General features: G+C 48.1%; 1 protein-coding gene across 2 annotated transcripts in view; it reads right to left on the minus strand.

Moving 5' to 3' along the window:
* Positions 1-20,631, minus strand: part of DNAH9 (dynein axonemal heavy chain 9) — a gene marked incomplete at its 5' end in the record, with an annotated part of 326,297 nt that overhangs the window by 184,571 nt on the left and 121,095 nt on the right. For both annotated transcript variants that reach the window (XM_080827022.1, XM_080827021.1), the window contains 3 exons: positions 9,208-9,495; positions 11,586-11,724; positions 14,483-14,640. In XM_080827022.1, coding sequence (XP_080683148.1) covers positions 9,208-9,495; positions 11,586-11,724; positions 14,483-14,640 — 585 coding nt within the window. The remainder of the gene's footprint in view (positions 1-9,207; positions 9,496-11,585; positions 11,725-14,482; positions 14,641-20,631) is intronic.

A 20,631-nucleotide genomic window follows, 5' to 3' on the forward strand; every position in this document is an offset into this window, starting at 1 on the left:
TCCCAAAAATTAATAATTATTAATCATCAACTAAGTGCTAGAGAGTGTTCCAGGTGAGGGAGATTCAGAGAGGACTCTCCCCTCTCTGTGATCTTACAGGCTAAATGGGAAGCATAATAATTGCTATAATCGAGTTATTTATAAAGTGCTATGGGAACAGGTAGGAAGAAACAATTGATTTTGTACAGATAAAGGGAATAAGAAAGGCTTTGAAGAAGAGGAGGCATTTGAACTGGGGCTTCAGGGCTGAGTTTGCCAAGATGAACAGGGGCATTTGCAAGCAGAGGTCTAACAGCATGGAGGCTTGTGGTGTGACAGAGCCTGAAGTGGTTGACCAGATAGTCTGATGAGTCTGGAGTCAAGGAGCTCCTTGGGGACATGGTAGCACTGAAGGTCTTATCACTCTTGTCCTGGCTTGCCTCCTGGTTTACCTTTCCATGCTTGTAGGAGCACATTTACTGGAATGAAAATCTGATCACGTCACTGCCATCACTCTGTCCCTACAGTGGATCTCCATAGCTTTGGTGACAATATCCCAAACCCTCAGATGTGCTTAAGAGGTCCTTTTGCAGACTGGCCCAAACCAGCTTCTTCTTTCCCCTCCCCCAGCATGCACATTCCAGGTAGACAACTGGGGTTACTTAATAATGTTCTTTCCTGAGTCTACATCTTTTAAGATATGGCGCCTTCTGTTCAGACGTTATCCTTCCTCCCGCCTTTTTCCAGTCGGATCTACACATGCCTTAGCTGGCAGCAGGTGTCCCATACCTACATCTCAGTACTCAACACTGCCATGGCTACTCTTCTCCCTATTAGATTATCAGCTCCGTGAGGGCAGGCAGGACTGGGTTTCTTATCTTTTCATTTCCAGTGTCTAGCAGAGAATCAGGCACATAGTAAGCGTTGAACAGATATTTGCTGAAAACGTGAAGGATGGCTAGAAAAGCCGAGTGGCTCCTATTGTGAAGCGTCTTATGCACCATGGGCTAAGACATTGAACTTTAATGTAGATCAAGCACATTTTGCACTATAAGACCCTCAATGGCTGAGGAATGTAAATGGATGGGGTAAGGTACTAGAATCTGCACAGTGTGGTACAATACCAAGATCCCCCCCATACACCCTATTTGTTCTACCTTCCGAAACATGATAAAAAGGAACTTCTCTGTTTAAAAAAAAATTAAGTGATACAGGTGTTCCGATGAAATTTCTAGAACTGTGCAACCCAGGGATCAGGAGGAGAGCATCACTCCGAGGCTCAATATGAAGGTAGCAAATGCATTTCTGTTTGGGGAATGAGAGGACTCATTTCCACTGTGGCAGGATCACTGACTGAGAAGCTGAGTTGTGATTTCCACAGCATCTCTATTTTCCTCTTCTGTGTCCTAAGCGATTGTGGTTCCTCTGGTTCAGAGCCCAAGAGTACCCGAAGAAGATTTGCAATCCTGGCTCTTGTTTTTGTCCTTCAGGAACTTAACGAAGGGCCTTCTGAGATAAGGATGAGGGAAGCATCAGGAAAGGTCTGTGGGGAGCTGATGTGTAAGCTAATATATGAATGAAAAAAGTCAGCCATGTGAAGATCTGTGGGAGACATTCCAGGTGGAGTGACAGGGAATATAGGATCATCAGGTTCTGGGGTGCCTGGGTGGCTCAGTCAGTTAAACGTCTGCCTTTGGCTCAGGTCGTGATCTCAGGGTCCTGGGATCGAGCCCCGCATCGGGCTCTCTGCTCAGTGGGGAGTCTGCTTTTCTCTCTCTCTCTCTCTGCCTCTCCCCTCCGCTCATGCTTTCTCTCTCTCTCTCTCTCTTTCTCAAGTGAATAAATAAAATCTTGAAAGAAAGAAAAGTCCTCAGGCAAGCTTGGAGGGCTCAAAGAACAGCAAAGAAAGGTAGGGGTGTGGGGGGTGAGTATAAGATAAGATAAAAGAGGTAAGCAGGGGTCAGCTATGCAGGAACTGGTACTTGGAATTTTATTCTAAGGACAACAGAAGCATTGGAGGGTTTTTAGCATGAAACTGGCCTGAGGGCATCACATTTAAAAATGAAGGGGGGGCAGGGAGGGAAGTGGAGGCAGTGTTCTGGTTATTGAACAAAGATTGTATTATATTCCTAGATTTTTTTCCCCATGAACAACTACTGACTGCTTCCCTGATCCTGAAAGCCTTAAAATCACTTTCTAGTTCCATCAACTTCTTTTCATTCATTTCAATAGCATTATTGAGATAGAATGCAAGTACCATAAAATTCACTTTTTGAAAGTGTCCGAAGCAATGGTTTTGAGCCTATTCACAGAACTGCCCCCATCATTACCACCATTAAGACATTTTCTTCAACTCCAGAAGGAAAAAAACATCCCATGGGGAGTCACTCCCCATCCCCGACTCCCACGTCAGCCCCGTGCAACGCCTCTGTTAAATCAGACTCTTCTGGACATTCCATATAAATAGATTTATGCAAGTATGGGGCATTTTGTGAATGGTCTCTTTCACTCATAATGCATCAAGCCTCATCTGTGTGGAGGCATGTATCCGTACATCGTTCCTCCCTGTCGCTGAGTGAAAGTTCACTGTGTAGGTTTCAAAAGTTGTTTATCCGTTTATCAACTGGTGATTGAGCTATTTCCACGCTCAGTGGATTCTAATTAGGAATCCATCCACTCTCGACAGTATCTTTTGCGAGGTAAATATAGAAGTATCCCCATCCTTCCCTATATCTTTCTTTCCCCAACTTCTGCCAGACACGTTATACCTTTATGTTGCTATGTTTGATAATATTTATATTCTGTTCTGGCCTTGTAGTTATTTAATTTAATTTTAATTCAATTTAAATTTCACTTGACACACAATGTAATATTCATTTCAGGCACACAATACAGTGGTTCAAGACTTCCATATGTAACCCAGTGCTCATCACAAGTGCGATGGCCTTGATTTGCCGTGATCGAGGGCTGAAGACCGATCGTGGCTTACATTCCACTGGCTGTAGAGAGTTTTCACTACTGGAGAAAGCTGTTGCCTGGTCTATGTTGTGTTCTCTACGGGCCCAGAGTCATGACTTGACAGAAGATGTTCTCAGCATCAACCCAAGGTCAAATGGATACTCTTTCCTTATACTCCATATGGTGATCAATATCAGGTTATGTTTACTTAAAACAAATATTTGGACCATGACTTTTTTCTCCTGGTGTTCTTAATTGCTTTCCTTTTACTTTGTTAAAAGAGATATGCCTCAGGCCCCATAACTGAGAAGTTTAATAAAAAGATATAAGAACTTTCATCTTGTTGACCTATTCTTGTTTTGAATGTATCCATTTTTTTAATGCATCAATTTTTGAAGTCTTGTGTTGGACACCAGGGACTTCCTGCCCTAATTTGGATTCACTGTTTTCTAGGTCCTCTGACAGCTAAAATGCTAGGACTTTTTTTTTTTTTTTCCTGATTCTTGATTTTTTTGAAACCCATGGTATTTTTTATTTTTCACTCTCATTTTTCCATAGTATATTCTCAAGTAACCTACTCAAAAGCGTGCATAACCCTGATGTTTACTGCAGCATTATTTATAGTAGCCAAATTATGGAGGCAGCCCAAGTGTCCACTGATAGATGAATGGATAGAGAAGTGGTACAGATACAATGGAATATGACTCAGCCGTAAGAAAGAAATCTTGCTATTTGCAATGACATGGATGGAGCTAGAGAGTATAATGCTAAGTGAAGTAGGTCAGTCAGAGACAGACAAACACCACAGAATTTTACTCGTATGTGGAATTTGACAAGCAAAACAAATGAGCAAAGGCAAAAAACAAAAAAAAAAAAAACAAAAAAAACACAAAACCAAAAAAACCAAGAAATAAACCAAGAAACAGACCCTTAACTCTAGAGAGCAAACTGATGGTCACCAGAGGGGAGGCGGGTGGGGGGATGGGTGACGTGGGTGATGGGGGTTAAGGAGCGCCCTTGTGATGAGCACTGGGTGATGTATGGAAGTGTTGAACCATGATATTGTACGCCTGAAATGAATATTACATTGTGTGTCAAGTGGAATTTAAATAAAAACAAACAGCAAAAGAGCATAAATAAATAAATAAATAAATAAACTAAAAAAGGGGGTGCATAAGAAGTAAGATTTAGGACTCTGATAATATCTTGAATGACAACTTGGTTGGCACAGAATTGGTTTTGAAACCATTTCCCTCAGATCTCTGAAGGAGTGGTCTCCTGGTCTTCTAGGACCCAGTACTGCTGATGAGAAGCTCTTGTGTCGCCCTGAACCTCACTTCTACTTTGGGTCCCCTGGGCCTACCTCCTCAGTCCCTAACCCAACCGGGAAACTTACTGTTTGCACTTGACCCCTGACTTCCGAAATTCCATTATGATGCGTCTTTGCGACAGTCTGTTTGAATCTACTTGGTTCAGTACTGACTGAGCCCCTCTAATCTCATGTTTCTCTTGTTCTAGAAAGTTCTAAAATTCCCATTGGCAACATGTTGTACAGAGATCAATCTTCTCCATGTCATCTTGACTCTTGAACTTTGTGTATCATATATATTTTTATCTACACATTTTATATTTACATATAGACATAAGCGTCCCTATCCTTATAAAACATATATATTGAATAAAAACAAATATATATAAAATATACATTTTTTTTTACTGTACCCACATATACATAGTTCTGTCCTGGGGGGTTCCCTGACTTTACCTTTTGATGCTCTCACTGAATTTTATGTTATCAATGATACGATTATACATTTCAAAGAGCTCTTTACAATTCTCTGATAGTTCTTATTTTTTTAAATTTTTTTTATTTATTTATTTGACAGACAGAGATCACAAGTAGGCAGAGAGACAGGCAGAGAGAGGGGAGGTGGCAGGCTTCCTGCTGAGCAGAGAGCCCGATGCGGGGCTCGATCCCAGGACCCTGAGATCATGACCTGAGCCGAAGGCAGAGGCTTTAACCCACTGAGCCACCCAGGTGCCCCCAGTTCTTATTTTTTTTATAAACATCTCATCCCCCTTTTCTGGGCATCATTTAAAAAATTTTCTTAAAGGATACTAGCTAGAACTTTCGAAACACTCTCTTCCTTATTCACACTGGCGTCAGCTACTGCGTGTACATGTGTGTGCGCGCACATGCGTGTGCAAGCGTGCTCGTGTGGGGAGGGAGGGTGGGGAGAGTCTATCGGTCTGCCTTTGTCTCTTGGGCTGTTGGCCTTCTCCAGGATCTGCAGAGCCTCAAGTGTAAATGAAGAGCGGCGTTGCGTTTTCTAGAAGGCAGGGATGGCTGGATATGCTCAGGGATGCCCTCCCAGAATGAGAGCTGGTGCCGGTGGTTAGAGCTCGGCCTTTGTTCTTTCACTTGCGGAGGAGTCAGCAGGTGACTGGCCTCCAGGCTGAGGGGCCCCAGAGAGAACAGGCTGGCCATACACACAGGCACCAGTACTCCAAGAGCAGTCAGAGCTTCCCCCCAGAGTTTATTAGGTTACTGTAGACTCTTCTTTCCGGCTGTGGGTTAAGTGCCCGGCTGTACGTGGTCTGCCTTCTCGGGAATCTGGGACTAGAAGGGGGGGAGCTGGGAGAAGAGAGTAGGTAGCCAGGTGGAAAAGTTATAGGGTAAACTGACTTCATGTTCCCACCTTGGTGGTTTGTAGTTCTCTTTCTCGCTCCCGTCCTCCTTCGTTAGCAACTCCAAGCCCCAACTCCAGGGCCCTCCTCTCCGGAAGCCCTTCTGATTCTGGCCGGTGGCCCTCCTGACCCGTGGGTTCCATCCACTTTCCACAAACTGATCGAACAATCCCTTTCCAGGTCCCGTACTTCTAATTCCTTTTTCTCAAAAAATGAATTCATATGACCACAGTTAGGGAGCTCAGAAGGCTGTCTCAAAGCAGAGCCTCGCTAGGTGTTTTCGATGAACGGACTTTCGGGAGGACAGGCGGGTGGCATGAACGAGAAGTGGGTAGAAAACGCCGGCCGTACCAAGAGCCTTTCACAGAGAGCATCTGTCTTATCCGAGGAGAAGAAAGCAATCATGAAAAAGGAGGAAAGAAAGAGAAGGACACAGAATGTGGGCCAACTGACCAAAAAACAGGAAAAGTAAGATTCTGAATAGGAAAAAATGCCAAAAATGGGGAGGTCAGGTCACGTTGCCTCTGGAGACTCCCAGAGCATCTGGGGCGAACATGGACTGTTCTGGTCACAGGACATTAGCTCCCGTGCCCCGTCTATCAGGATCCTCATCGAACCTAACACCCCTCCAGGGAAGGGGCACCTCTTAGGATCAGAGCCTTTAAGAGGAAAGCCCTTGGTCTGGCATTCAATGCCCCTTGGATCATGGTCCCATATTACTTTCCAGTCCTACTGCTCACTCTCTGCCCCCGTGCCCTTCTGTTTCCTGTTGCTGGGTTGACAATCTCTGTGTTTCTCCATCCAGCCCTCTGCCCACCGTCAAGCCTGTCTCTACCCTGACGATGTCTATCCACTGCACTTGGGAGGAGGGAGGTTGGGCGTAGGGACAGTGGACAGGCAAAACCGACCACAACTGGGATGGACCAGGTCATGTTTTGCTTTCTTAGGCGACATGGAAGTTCAGGGATGGAGAGATGGAGGCTGACGGCAATTTACAATTCTATTTACCTAGACCCGGGGCTTAATCTCTCCCACGGTATTGTATTCCGTGCTCAAAACGCCATCTGGTATGGAGTAGAAGGAATGTGCCCCCCGCCCCTCCCCCCAGCTCCTCAAGGGCAGAGCACAGTCTCTCTCACAGAACCCTCCCCGGGGTATCCTGGAGAAGTAATGCCAGCCCAGTGTCCTCGTCTGTGAAGTCCGTCATCTGCCCCGTTGGCCTCAGGGGTTTGGGGGTCTGGTGGGATATGTCACACAAAGGCACTTGTGAACTCTATGGTGGTGGTCATGGGGTTCCCAAAGGCATTGCTGCATAGGAAATAAAAAATCTACCCATGTTCCTGTACCCCAGGATCCTCTTCTGTGGGACTCGTCACATCAATCTGCTCCAAGGTAGAGTTACTTGTGTGCATGCACTTCTACTGTGGCAACATCTGTGTGTTCTGGAACGTTAGCATCTGTGAAGTTGCTCAGTAAAACTAACTGACTTCTGGAAAAATGGGATGAGGGCAGACCACTCAGAAAATACGGGGGCGGGGGGGGGGGGCGCCTGGGTGGCTCAGTGGATTAAGCCTCTGTCTTCAGCCCAGATCATGATCCCAGGGTCCTGGGATCGAGCCCTGCGTCCGGCTCTCTGCTCAGTGGGGAGCCTGCTTCCCCCTCTCTCCCTGTCTGCCTCTCTGCCTGCTTGTAATCTCTCTCTGTCAAATAAATAAACAAAATCTTAAAAAAAAAAAGAAAGAAAATACAGAACTTTCTATCCAAAGCCCAAAAGATATAACTATGCATTGTAACCCCAATAAAAATGCTAGCTAGCGCCGTTAAGTCACTACAGCATTTGGTCCTTGCCCCATGTTGGCCAATCCCTTGTAGCTTGTTCTTTCAACCAACAAACCAACCAGCCTTCCTTCCTTCCCTTTCTTCTCCCTTCCCTCCTTCTCTTCCTTTCTAAGTTTATTTTTTTATTTTTTTAAAAAGATTTTAGTTATTTATTTGCCAGAGAGAGAGACAGAGAGAGTCAGACAGAAGAAGCAGGCTTCCTGCTGAGCAAGGAGCCTGAAACGGAATTCGGCCCCAGGACTTTGGGATCCTGACCTGAGCTGAAGGCAGACGCTTAACCGACTGAGCCACCCAGGCGTCCCTTAACCGACTGAGCCACCCAGGCGTCCCTTAACTGACTGAGCCACCCAGGCGTCCCAGTTTATTTACTTTTCTTAGTCATCTCTACACCCAACATGAGACTCAAACTCACAACCTCAAGATCAAGAGTCACACGCTCCTCCAACTGAGCCAGGCAGGTGCCCTGTTTTATTTTTTATAAGATGTTTTAAAGGTCATTGCAATGCCCAATGTGGGGCTCGAACTTACAACCCTGAGATCAAGAATCGCACACTCCACTGACTGAACCAGTCAAGCACCCCAACCTGTGCTTCCTTTTCGAAGAGGCAGGTCATGGGTATACTCACTTCTAATCAAGACCATTTTAATCACGGTTAAAGATCCGTTCTCGACAGAGCCTTCTTCAGTCACCCACTGTTTTAATGCAAGGAGAAATGTCTTCACCTGCCCTGAGCCTCCCCAGAACACAGTAGAAACAATCATGGTTCCAAAGGCCACAGAACCTGTCATATATTCCCTGAAGTTTCAGGGTTTTTCCTGAAAGTCTATACTTGCTGCTAAACATCTTCATTTTCTGTTGTTCCTCTAACAAATGACTGCCAGTGTAGAGGCTTGAAATAACATGACTCTTACGGTTTCAGTGCTTGGAAGTCTGAAACGGGTCTCACCGGGCACGAATCAAAGTGCTGACAGGGCCAGTCCCTTCTGGAGGCTCTATGAGAAAATCTGTTTTCCTGCCTTTTCCTGAGTCTAGAGGCTGCCGGCATTTGCTGGCACGTGGCCCCTTTCTCCATCTTCACTGCCAGTGATGGCGGAGGGGACACTCACCCTCCTACCTCCCTCTTTTACTTAAAAGACCACTGTGATAATACAGGGCCATCCAGGTAACCCAGGACAATCTCTCCATCCCAAGGTCAGCTGATTAGCAGATTTAATTCTATCAGCGACGCTCATCTTCCATTGTCACGTCACATAGCACCGATTCTGGGCACTGGCATGCAGATATCTCGGGTGAGGGGAGGGAGGGTGGCATTAGTCTGCCTACCACCCTCGGGTCTTTCTAATTGTGAAAAAGCTTGCCCTTGATCACTTCAAGATGCTTACAAGCTCAGAAACATGCCAAAGAAGCAGCATGGCTCCCATAGTCTACCACTATCCGTCCTCTCTAATCCCGTCTAAAGTAATTCACAGGAAAAGAACATGTGTGAGAGCGGAATGGGCTGGGACTTAGTCCTCTGCTGGATTGTGAGCTTTCTGATGGAAGGGGTGCCCTCTTGCCTTTGCGTTCCCCACCACCCTTCCCACAGTGTGGGCGCCCCCAGGAAAGAGCTCTTGAAATGAACTATGCCTAGGTAGACACATATTTGTACGTCTAAGGCAACCCTTTGGATTACGGATGTCCCAACACCCAAGAAAAGCAGTGAGAGACAAAAAAAATTCTAGGGAGGGGAAACCTCCATGTACCTTGACCACAAAGTTGTCCTCAGCCTGGAGCTTCAGATCCACCACTGCCTTCCGAACCAGCGCTTCGAAGTTGAGATCTCTCCTCCGGGGCACATCCAGGGCAGGAAAGAGGTCCCCGATGAGGCCCATGAACACGGGTATGTCGTCGGTCACGATCTTGGGAATGTTGAAATCTCGCAAGGAGCGCATCAGGACTTGGTCCTCAGGGCGGTCAGGGTCCCCTCGCTTCAGGGATCCAGCCACCACCAGCACAGACTTGATGGCCCGCAGACCCCAGTCGTAGTGATCCTGAGGGAAGATGGCACAGGTCAGGGGGGCATGCTGGGAGGCAGGACGCCCTATGCCTGTGCTAGCGTCTATGAAATTATAGGCAGGTCACTTCAGAGGCCAGGGCAGAGGCTTAGGAAAGGACCAATGACACGGAAGATTGTGGTGGTCACAGATCCCAGCTTCTGGTTTGGCATTAGCTACTCTTCCCTCTATGACTGACCACAAAGCAGACCCAGAGTATACAGGGGGTTGGCGGCCAGGGAAAGCAAACAGAACCACTCCCCGACCTCTCTGGCTACTCCATGCATGTTCAGAGAGAGGAAGGGCATCCAGGAGGAAGCCATGTTAGCTCGTAGAGGTGGTCAGGAAGAAGCCAGGTTAGCTCTTAGAGGTGGTCAGGAGGAAGCCAGGTTAGCTTCTAGAGATGGTCAGGAGGAAGCCATGTTAGCTCCTAGAGGTGGTCAGGAGGAAGCCATGTTAGCTCCTAGAGGTGGTCAGGAGGAAGCCATGTTAGCTGGGAGAGGTGGTCAGGAGGAAGCTATGTTAGCTCCTAGAGATGGTCAGGAGGAAGCCATGATAGCTCGTAGAGGTGGTCAGGAGGAAGCCATGTTAGCTCTTAGAAGTGGTCAGGAGGAAGCCATGTTAGCTCTTAGAAGTGGTCAGGAGGAAGCCATGTTAACTCCTAGAGGTGGTCAGGAGGAAGCCATGTTAACTCCTAGAGGTGGTCAGGAGGAAGCCATGTTAACTCGTAGAGGTGGTCAGGAGGAAGCCATGTTAGCTCTTAGAGGTGGTCAGGAGGAAGCCATGTTAGTTCTTAGAGATGGTCGAGGCTGAGCTCATGTGCTCTACACTGGGGAGGCCTTCAAATGCTCTGAGAAAAGCAGTGCAGAAAAATTACCAGTAGCAATGAGTAGAAAGGCAAGAGTTTAAATCAAAAGGCAGGGGTGCTGGGGCGCCTGGGTGGCTCAGTGGGTTAAGGCCTCTGCCTTTGGTTTGGGTCATGGTCCCGGGGTCCTGGGATCGAGCCCCGCGTCGGGCTCTCCGCTCAGCGGGGGGCCTGCTTCTCCCTCTCCCTCTGCCTGCCTCTCTGCCTACTTGTGATCTCTGTCTGTCAAATAAATAAATGAAATCTTTGAAAAAAAAAAAAAAGGCAGGGGTGCTTGGATATAAAGTGGTAAGAAGAAATGAGATGGATTTAAGAGAGATCCCCAGGGTGGAACGTGCAACCGTTCATCCATGGTTGGATGGAAAAGAAAATGCCAAGGATGACTCCCAGCGTTCCAGAATTAGCCAGTGAGTAAGTGCGGGTTTGTGTTCGGAAGCACAGAATGCAGAAGTAGCCTGGGGTGGAGACGGGCAGGAAGATGGGCTTTAGAGGCCCAGCTCGGGGAACTGCGGTGTAGACTGCTACATATACAGGTTTAGAGCTCAAAAGGGAGATTTGGGCTGGATTGGTGGATGTTGGCTGCTGGCCTGCAAGTCCGTGGTGCTGGGGAACCAGCAGATAACACAGTGAGCAAGGAGCCCGGGAAAGCATGAAGAAACATAAGAGTTGTTTGTTTTTTTTTTTTAAAGATTTTATTTATTTATTTGACAGAGATCACAAGTAGGCAGAGAGAGAGAGAGAGAGAGAGAGAGAAGCAGGCTCCCTGCCGAGCAGAGAGCCCAATGCAGGGCTCGATCCCAAGACGCTGAGATCATGACCTGAGCCGAAGGCAGAGGCTTAACCCACTGAGCCACCCAGGGGCCCCGAAACAGAAGAGGTTTTTAAAGAAATCCACCTGGGTCAGATTTCACGGGGCTGAGTGTGCCCATGGCTGCAAAGATGGGTCTAGTAAGAGAGGCCTGAAGGGAGGAGAAACTCAAAGGAAACAGCCCAAGGAAGCTAGACTATGGGAAAAAAAAAAGTTTGGGGACCAAATAAGTTTTTGTTTTAATGCTAGGCTAAGAAAATGAACACGAGTCTTTGCTATAGAAGTGGTGAGAGCTTTTACTATTCTTACAGAAAACTGACTGTCTGTGAGAAGGCTCCCCTACATTGGCCCAGACCCCATTCAGAGCAAGGCGATCCCACTGGACTGGTGGTCCAGCCAAACTGGAGAGAGTACCTGTTTTGAGAGCAGCTCTTTGCACAACTGGTAAAGGGTGATGAACTTTCTGGCTAACGATCGCGCTTCAATGAATCCTTCTGCCACCAGCATGATCTCGCAGATCAGCTCAAAGTCGGGAACCACCATTGCACAAGGCCTGTGAATGGGGAGACAGAGGAACAAGATGGTTTCCCACCCACAGGTGAAGGGAGGCTTGGAAGACAAGCGAAATTGGTGGAGGTCATGGACAGAGGGGATCTGTGATATAAACACTAAGCCCTTAGCAAGGGTTTGATCAGAGATTCCCAATTTAGGGATGAGTTGGCTAAAGATAAAAGATATGGACTCTCTTGTCCAAGGAGATGGATAAGAATCTATTTCTCATTTTCACAATGCATGTCTCCTCCAAGTCTAGACACCTGGGGCTTATTCTGTGCTTATGTACATACAAATGTGAACATCTAATGCTAAGGTCTAAAATAAATACCCACTAACTCCATCTGGCCAAAGAATGCATATGTGAGGGGCGCCCGGGTGGCTTAGCTGGTTAAGTGACTAACTTGATTTCGGCTCAGGTCATGATCTCAGCGTCATGAGACTGAATGCCACACTGAGCTCTGTGCTCGGTGCAGGGTCTGCTTGGGATTCTCTCTCCCTCTCCTCCCCTCACTCTGCTCTCATGTTATTTCTCTCTTTAAAATAAATAAAATTTTTTAAAAACTGGCATATATGGGAATACAGAGGGGTATTTTTGTCTATAAGGATTTAATATAGATTCCCCCCCCCGCTAGCTCTAGAAACATTTGATTTTTAAATTACTTATTTTTAAAGTTAATTTATTAGGTATGTAACAGGAGCCTAAGATTGTTTACATTTAGCTGGATTTTCCCTAGACCAATATAAAATTTTTGAAAACATCATTCAAGAACATTTTTCCTTTAAATTATTTTTCATTGTATTCAAATTCAAAGGGGGAACCAAACACGTAGAGTCTCAAAATTATTTTGTAGCTTGAAATAAGGTTAAGTATGAGTCCACTGGGACGCCTGGGTGGCTCGGTGGGTTAAGCGTCTGCCTTCAGCACAGGTCATGATCTCAGCGTCCTGGGATCAAGCCCGGCATCGGGCTCTCTGCTCAGCAGGGAGCCTGCTTCCTCCTCTCTCTCTGCCTGCCTCTCTGCCTCTTTCTGATCTCTCTCTGTCAAATAAATAAATTTTTTAAAAATCTTAAAATAAAAAGTATGTATCCATACAACAGAAGGCCATGGAAAATAATGATAGAGGAGGAAAACTATTTAGTGGGATGGGAAGATATTAGTTAACGAAGGCAGGGTCCTACCTTAGACTGGGTCTTATCCTAAGTTTAAAAAAGAAATACTCTGCCCACCAGATATTGGAATGGAGCTTGCCAAAGGGCTACAACCACCTCTGGACGATAGTTTTCAGATGGGGAGGGCAAGGGTTCTGGAGTCAGACTGTTTGGGTCTGAAACCCTGTTCTGTGGCCTGCTGCCTGGGCTCCTAGCTAATGCCAGGAACGGTTCCGACCTGGGCAATGTGCTGGCCCTGTTTTCTCCCTGTACGAGGTGGGTACTAGAAGTACCCAGCTCACAGGTAGGGTTTTTGTGAAAATGAAGTATAAAAATAGATGTTCGTATTTATTGTTTTTACGCGTATTTTTCTCCACCGCCTCCTGATTTTCTGGTGTAAACGCTCCCTTTAAATCTGGCGGGGAAATTGCAGAGAGTGGCTCTGATCAGGGCGATAAGCTACCTCTGCCATTGCTTGTGAACACAAAGCTCACTTAAATACTTTGTGCAAACGAACAGCCATCACGTGGGGCAGCCTGGTGATATTCCAACCAGCTCTTGGTAGCAGTGGCCACGGGCCTGGATGGGGGGATGCCCACACCGCTCCTGTGACACAGGGATCTACCACCGCTGGAGCACACAGGGACCAGACCGAGGGACGGAGTGCACGGGGTGGGGGGTGGTTCAGCGGTTTCCTGGGCTCCACGTCCCCGAGAGTGCAGGGCTTCTGGGTCCCCAGATGAAGCCGACCTCTGTGTCATGACTCTCAGGGCCTCTCTGGCTTAGGTCATGGTCCAGCAGGCAGAGAATCAGAAGCCACGAGGCTTCTTCTGCAGCTGGGCTGCCTTCTCTGCCCTGACGCAAAGAACGGAGACTCCAGCCCCTTCTAGAAAATGCATTTGCATTTTCTTATTACAATACAGATTTTAAAGCATGGCAATCTCCACCAGTGGCCAAGGGGAAACAGAAGAGGCATTCTTGTGCCTCACTACCAGGAGTGCGGTTCGGCAGTGCTCTTGTACAGAAAGTAATTTGTCGATGTGTATCAAGAGCCTTGAAAACGCACCTCCCTTGTTGACTCAGTGATTCCGCTGCTGGGAAGCTAGCCAAAGAAAATAATCACACATACAGAGAAAAGGACTTATGTACAAAGACGCACATTACAGCAGTATGTATACATTTCTTTTAAATGTTAGACACTGTCTTAATATTTAAATATGGGGCGTACTTAATTATGCCGTGGGCCATGTACTTGGCAGAATAAAATGTAGCCATGAAATGAGATTTCTTAAGACCATATAACAGAAGAGATGATTTCTGTTAGGATTATGATAGAGTACGAAGTGGGAAAAAAAAAAAAAACAAAACCCAGTATGAAACTGTGTGCCGACCACAAATGTAGGACTTCAAAATACCCGTATAAAGGAGAACAGAATAGAATTCAGCAAGAAATGATTTTACCAGTGATAGCAGGAAAGGTGGTTTTATAAACTCTACTTTGTTATGCGTTCCAGATTTTTTCTAATATGTATGGCAACCATTTGCAGTGAAGAAAACAGGAAGAGCTTCTCTGCTGGGCCCTGGTGCAGGGCAGGGCCGACACTCACCTGAACAGAGCCTTAAGGTTCTCCGGGAGCTCCGTGCGGCCTGCGTAGCCCGGGTTCATGGTGATGAAGATTCCCACGGAAGGATCCAGGCTGATCTCCTCCCCAAGGAAGTTGAACCGTTGCTTCTTGTCTCGGATTGCATCTTGAATGCTTTTGACCTGGTGAGCGAGTCGACGGACAAGGTCTGCACCATGTTCTGAGGGTCGGGTGCTAGCTAAGGCTGGGAAGCGTTGTGACACCCGGCGCGGACACCTGCTCTGGGGCCCCTTTCCCCTGAAGGACAGGCGCAGTGGCGGCACCCTGGACCATCTCCTGCCTGTCCAGAAAAAATCTGGTCACCCATATCTGTACTGGGAGCACAGCAGCTAAGGGGTTGGGAGTGAACAGTGAGCAGGTGTCTAACCCCACTCCCTGGGCACTGTTCCGAGGGCTTCTTGCATATTAATTCATTTGCTCTCCACCAAGATCTTTCGAACCGAATCCTCGATGATGAACCAGAAGCACTAGGCAGTGGGGTAGTTTGGCTGACCTTGCACCACTAGGAAGTGGTCATGTTCTGGACTTGAATGCGGGCAAGGGGACTCGGGAGCCTGGGCTCTTGGCCCTGCATGAAGGAGGGAACACCAGGCCCTACCCCCAGGGCTTGTGCTGAAGATTAAATGAAATCAAGCCTGCAAAGAGCTTAGCATATAGAAAACGCTTAAGAAAGGCAGTGGGAATTGTTAATGTGGTCCTCAGCCTGGCTTACCTCCTCTGACCACGTCTCTAGAACAGACATTGTGATCATAGCCTACCTCTTCAGGGATCGGGTGCCCCGGAGATGGCAAACTAAGGCCAGACCCACATCCCCAAGGGCTAGGAGGGCCTTTCTGAAGAGATCAGACTTGTTCTTCGATGTGGGGACGTAAGCTGAAGCTTGACCTGGTCAGTTCTACATTCTAGATCCCTCTTACAGCAGTGGGAGCAGAGACAGAAATAGAACCACTGTTTCTCACACACGGTGCTTGGGAAAAGCATGTGCAAAAATGATCCATGACAGAAGGAGGGAGGACAAGAGGGACACACTTGTTCGGCCCGGCCCCGGAATGTCTCCGAGTATGTCCAGCTTCTCGGGGTTCCTGAAAGCAAAAACTGACAGCGGGCGGAGCGGGGAGAGGGTGGGCAGTGCAAGGTTTTGAGTGAGCTCTAGTCACGTCGGTCATGGTCAGGGTGTTTAGAGGAGCCAAGCGTTTTGGGAAGACTGCGCTGTAGGTGAGTGTCTGGGAGAGAGGGGACAGACAGAAACAGAGAAGGACAGAGCCAGAGCTGGAACACTTTCGGAAGGGAGAGATGGACAGACAGAAGGACGACAGATGGACAGCAGGAGCCGAAGTGGAAGAGAAAGGCCGGAAGCAGCGGGTCCACCTTCCACAGAGCAAGGCTCTCTCCAGTGCCTGGCTGGGCAGAACTCACCAGAACGTGGGACGGGTCTACAGTTACGATTCCGCTCCTTTCCCCAAAGTGAAGCCCTCGAAACCAAACGCATTTGAGCTCCCGGCAATTAGTTTGAGACTGAAACCTCTCTTCTGCACACAGAATGGCAATGCTGTCGTGGGACAGGTGGTCTCCAGCGCCCTGCGCACGTGGGGCTCATGGCACAGCGCCGCACAGCTCCTCCCGCCTCCCCATCACCCCGCAGCTTATGTGGGTGGTTAAGAATGGGCTCTCTCCCGCGGCCCCAGGCCTCCCAGCTATCAAATACACCGAATACGCACCATCTTATAGGGTGGGGAAGCGAGTTCAGTTGCCATTTACTGATTGCCCTGATACCCTTGGGCGAAGGCTAGAGCCCAGGACCCTTGCAGCCACTCACGGTGACTCTGCCTTCCCTCCTGCAACACCCTAGCCCCAGAACCTCACTCTCACGGAGAATCTACCGCGCACCATAGCACCGCGACATGTCCTTTCATGTGAAACTCTATAGGGGGCGCTCGTGAGCGAGAGTATGGAGCCGATTCAAAGCTGGAGCGTCTGAGTGTTTGACGTGAGTTGTCCTGTTGGGTCCTCTCAACAGCTGGGCGAGATGGGCAGATCCTCATTTTAAAAGTAGGGAAACCGAGCCAGAGGCATTTAAAACGCTGTGCCCCAGTTATGCAAGACGCCGAGTTTAGGGAAGCGAGGGGAGGGGCACAAGGGAAAGCGAAGCTGTTTCTGTGACTCATAGTATAAGTCTAAAGTCTATCAAAAATAAAAAGTTGCAAGAAAAAAAGAAAAAGAAACTTGCCAGCTGTCTAACAGTTGGTACGCGGGGCAACCCGAGTTACCAACAGGGCAATCTGGTCCCAGGGCTCATGCTCTCATTAGGCCCTTCCCCAAACTGCCTTTTACCAGAAGGACAGTGTGCCAGCCACGCACAGCTCTGCATCAGACATGTACCTTTTGGGGGAATTTTGTTTTGCTCTGAAAATAATCATAATTTAGAGACCTGTGTTCCCACAAGGTAAGAAAAGGCACATTCACTCACTAAAGAACACACCACACACACACACACACACACACACACGGCTATGTAGAAACCAGTGTTCTCAACTAGGGGTGATTTTGCACCTGCCCTCTCCAAGGGACATCTGGCCATGGCTGGAGACATTTTTGTGGTCCCAAGTTGGAGGGGGCGGAATTTCTGGAATTATCAGGCTCAAGACATTGAACATGCCAAAGTTGAGGAAACCATGGTCCACAAAATCATTTTACCAGTGAGGAAATTGAAGGCAAGAGGGTACAAGGGACTTCTCCACCATCTGGCATCCTGGGGCCTACCAAATTCCTGCGCAAATTCTTAGCTCTACCCCTGGCTGACCCAGTCAGAAATTCTGGGGTGGGGTCCAGTTGATGGGTAAGCCCTCCAGATGATTTGGATACGTGCTCAATTCAAGAACTACCGTGGTCCAGTTAATTCTTGGATTTCCGCTCCACCCCACTGCTCACGGTGTCCCCGTCAGACCTGCAGGCTGGCCCCTCCCCCTCGGTGCACCTGCGCCTTCCACTCCCTCTGCCCCACCTGCCATGGACAGGACATGGCTCTGCAGCCCGCTAACCTGGGCCAGCCCGGCTCGAGCTGGTGGGTCTTGAAGTCAGATGCATGTAAAGCAGAAGGCAGAAAGGGAGCTCCACGAGAGAGGGATAATTAAAGGCTGTGGAGGCTGGAAGAGAAAGTGAGCCTTTAAGACCCACCGGGCTCGGGCTGGGGGGGTCAGAGTTCTGACCTCTCTGTATCGCAGGCCAGCCCCGATTGCAGATGATTGGTCCAGGATCCCGCACAAGCCTCGTGTGCATGTCTGACCCTGGGGGTGCCGATGGGATCTCTTAAGAATGAGGTCTTTCCCTTCCAAGGCTAAAAGCTGGTGGGGATCATGGAGGGCTCTACCCTGACATCCTCCCACCTAGGCTGGAGACTTTTATCAGACACACTCATGAAGGCTAATGGTCACACCATCTTTTCTGCAGGTAACAGGTGTCAAGGAGGTCATCGACTAGCTTGGAGTTGCCTGAATCCTCCCAGCTTTTTCCTCCAAGCCCCTCTACCTTGCCCTTTCCATTCTAGGGAAGTGGCCCACTTCAGGGTCCGACCTTGCCCCCAGATACCACGTGTTACTAAAACCCTGCCTTGCTCACTTCATCCTTCTCTCTGCAAAAGCAGATAGGAGTTTGCAGGAAGTGCAACCCACTCACACTTTGTACTTAAAAAAAAAAAAAAGTAATTCTGTGTTTTCACCTTAGACCTTCACCTCCTCTATAAAGGGTGGTACGTGGGAAGCTCCCTTGGTTCTGAGACCCTAGCATGTGTTCGGTGCCCTGAGTCCTTGGAACACTGCTGTGGTGACCTGCCAAGGCCTTGCTAAATGATCTGTTGCTTCTTGCTGCTTCCTTCCTTGGCCCCAGCATATCTGTGCCATGGGGAAGGAAGAGATGACAGAAATGTCTGGTCAGGGAGCATGAAGAGGGACAGGGGGCTGGAAGGAGGGGGGTGGTGGAGTGTGTCCTGCAGACATGCCTCTCCGGACACAAGGCCTAGCAAGCTGATTGAGATGGTACTGGCAAAATTCTGGGGGAAAAAAAAGGGTAAGTAGTATTTTATACATTTTTAAAATAGCAGAGTAATTACTCTCACAAATGCCACACTTTGTCCCAATCACATATGCAGTTCTGCTTGACCAATCTGACAGAGACATGAAAATACCCACCTCCAAGAACCCTGGAGCACACGCACTTTCGGAGAAGTTACGGGGAAGAGGAGCACAGACAGGCGAGGAGACAGAGAAGAGGGGTGGGGGGGGGGATGGGGGAAAGCGATCACAGCTGGTGTGGCTTCTGAACCAACATGCCAGCCTGGATTGCTGCGGGAATAATTAAGTGCAATTTTCTCCTTGGACGGGTGTAGGATTTTAAACGGGATGGGCTCGGATTCTGCCCAGGCTGTTGTCAGACCACTTTCTTGAGAGTGTCTCTCCTACAGGTGTGTGCCGAGACTGGAATATGAAAGCATCCGGGAATTCTGGGTTGAACTTACTTAATTCCAGAAGCAAAAAGGAACTTCGGAGAACCTACTAGGACATTCTGTTGGGCAGTTTCAAAATAAGGTGCATTCACAGTGTTTATCTATTATGTTAGGGAAAGTGGCTGGTGAGTATTGCCTCATCACTGAGGGCACTATGTTTGGGAAGACAGTCTGAAGTTGGGCCAGCTGAGAAGGAGTGAAGAGTGTTGAGGAGGCTGGTGAGACCTGGGTGTGGACCCTCCTTCCCTGCCCCATGTCTCATGCCCTATTATTGCCCTTTAACCTGTGGCCTGCAGTGCTCACATAATAATGATAGTAATCACCACTTCCATCATCATCATAGTCATCACCGTCATCAGTACCACTGTCACCACCACCACCACCATCACTCTCATTACTGCTATTTCTACACCATCACCATCATCATGACCATCACCATGACTACCATCATTATGGTCACCATCATCATCATGGCCAACACCATCACTATCATCTTATCACCACTGTTTTCACACTACCATCATCACCATGACAACCATCATCACCGTGATCATTATCACCCATATCATCACTACCAGTATAACCACCACCAATATCACCACCACCACCACCACTGCCACCATCATCATAGTTATCACCATCATTACCACCATCATCATGCATCACCATCACCACCATCATCATTATCATGACCACCACCATCACCACCCCGATCACCATCAGCATGGTCTTCACCACCCCCATCACCATCATCACCACCATCATCATGGTCATCATCATCATCATCACTACCACCACTATCATCATCATGGTCATCACCATCATCACCACCATCATTATTATGACCACCATCATCACCACCACCATCATCATGGTCATCACCATCATCAACACCATTACCGCCATCGGTAGTATCACAGAGATTAATACTTGTCACATGCCCACTATCTGTAGAGCTTTAAGTGCTTTACACACATTAACTCTTTTAATAATTATTACAACTGCATCTAGTAGGTACTATTATTAACCCTCTTTACGGATGTGGGACTTGAGACATAGACTTGCCTAAAGTCACCCAGCTGGTAGATGGCAGAACCAGAGCTGAACATTGTTGTGTGGTTTCAGACATGAACTGCACACATAAGCGCTTGCCAATCTCCTTGCCTGGTTTATCCCACCCTACAAGAAGGTGTTTAAGATCCCAATTGCATGTGGGGTTGCTCCCACAATCTCTGGAACTGACCCTGGTCTGGCTCTCACTGCTTCTTGTTGGCGCTGCCCCAGGGCTCCTTGGAGGGACACCAAGATGGCCCTTTGGCAACCCTGTTGCACTGAGACACCATGGGGGTAACTGTTGAGGCTAAGTGGCCCTGGATTTCAGGGAGGGCAGTCATCTCAACACAGCCTGACTGGAGAGGAAGAGAAAGGCCCTCTGCAGTAAGGCCAGCAGCCGGAAGGGAGGATGCGGAAACTCCTACCAGCAGAGATGAGAGAGGTAGACATTATAGTAGGTAGAACTAACAGAGGATGGTGGGCAAGGGAGTAAAAAAAATGGGTGATCCATGAGCTGCCAGGTGTGTGCAGTGGAGGAAGGAGAAAAACCCCAGGTACATGG

This window comes from Martes martes, assembly GCF_963455335.1.
Source record: "Martes martes genome assembly, chromosome: 16".
Classification (NCBI taxonomy): Eukaryota; Metazoa; Chordata; class Mammalia; order Carnivora; family Mustelidae; genus Martes; species Martes martes.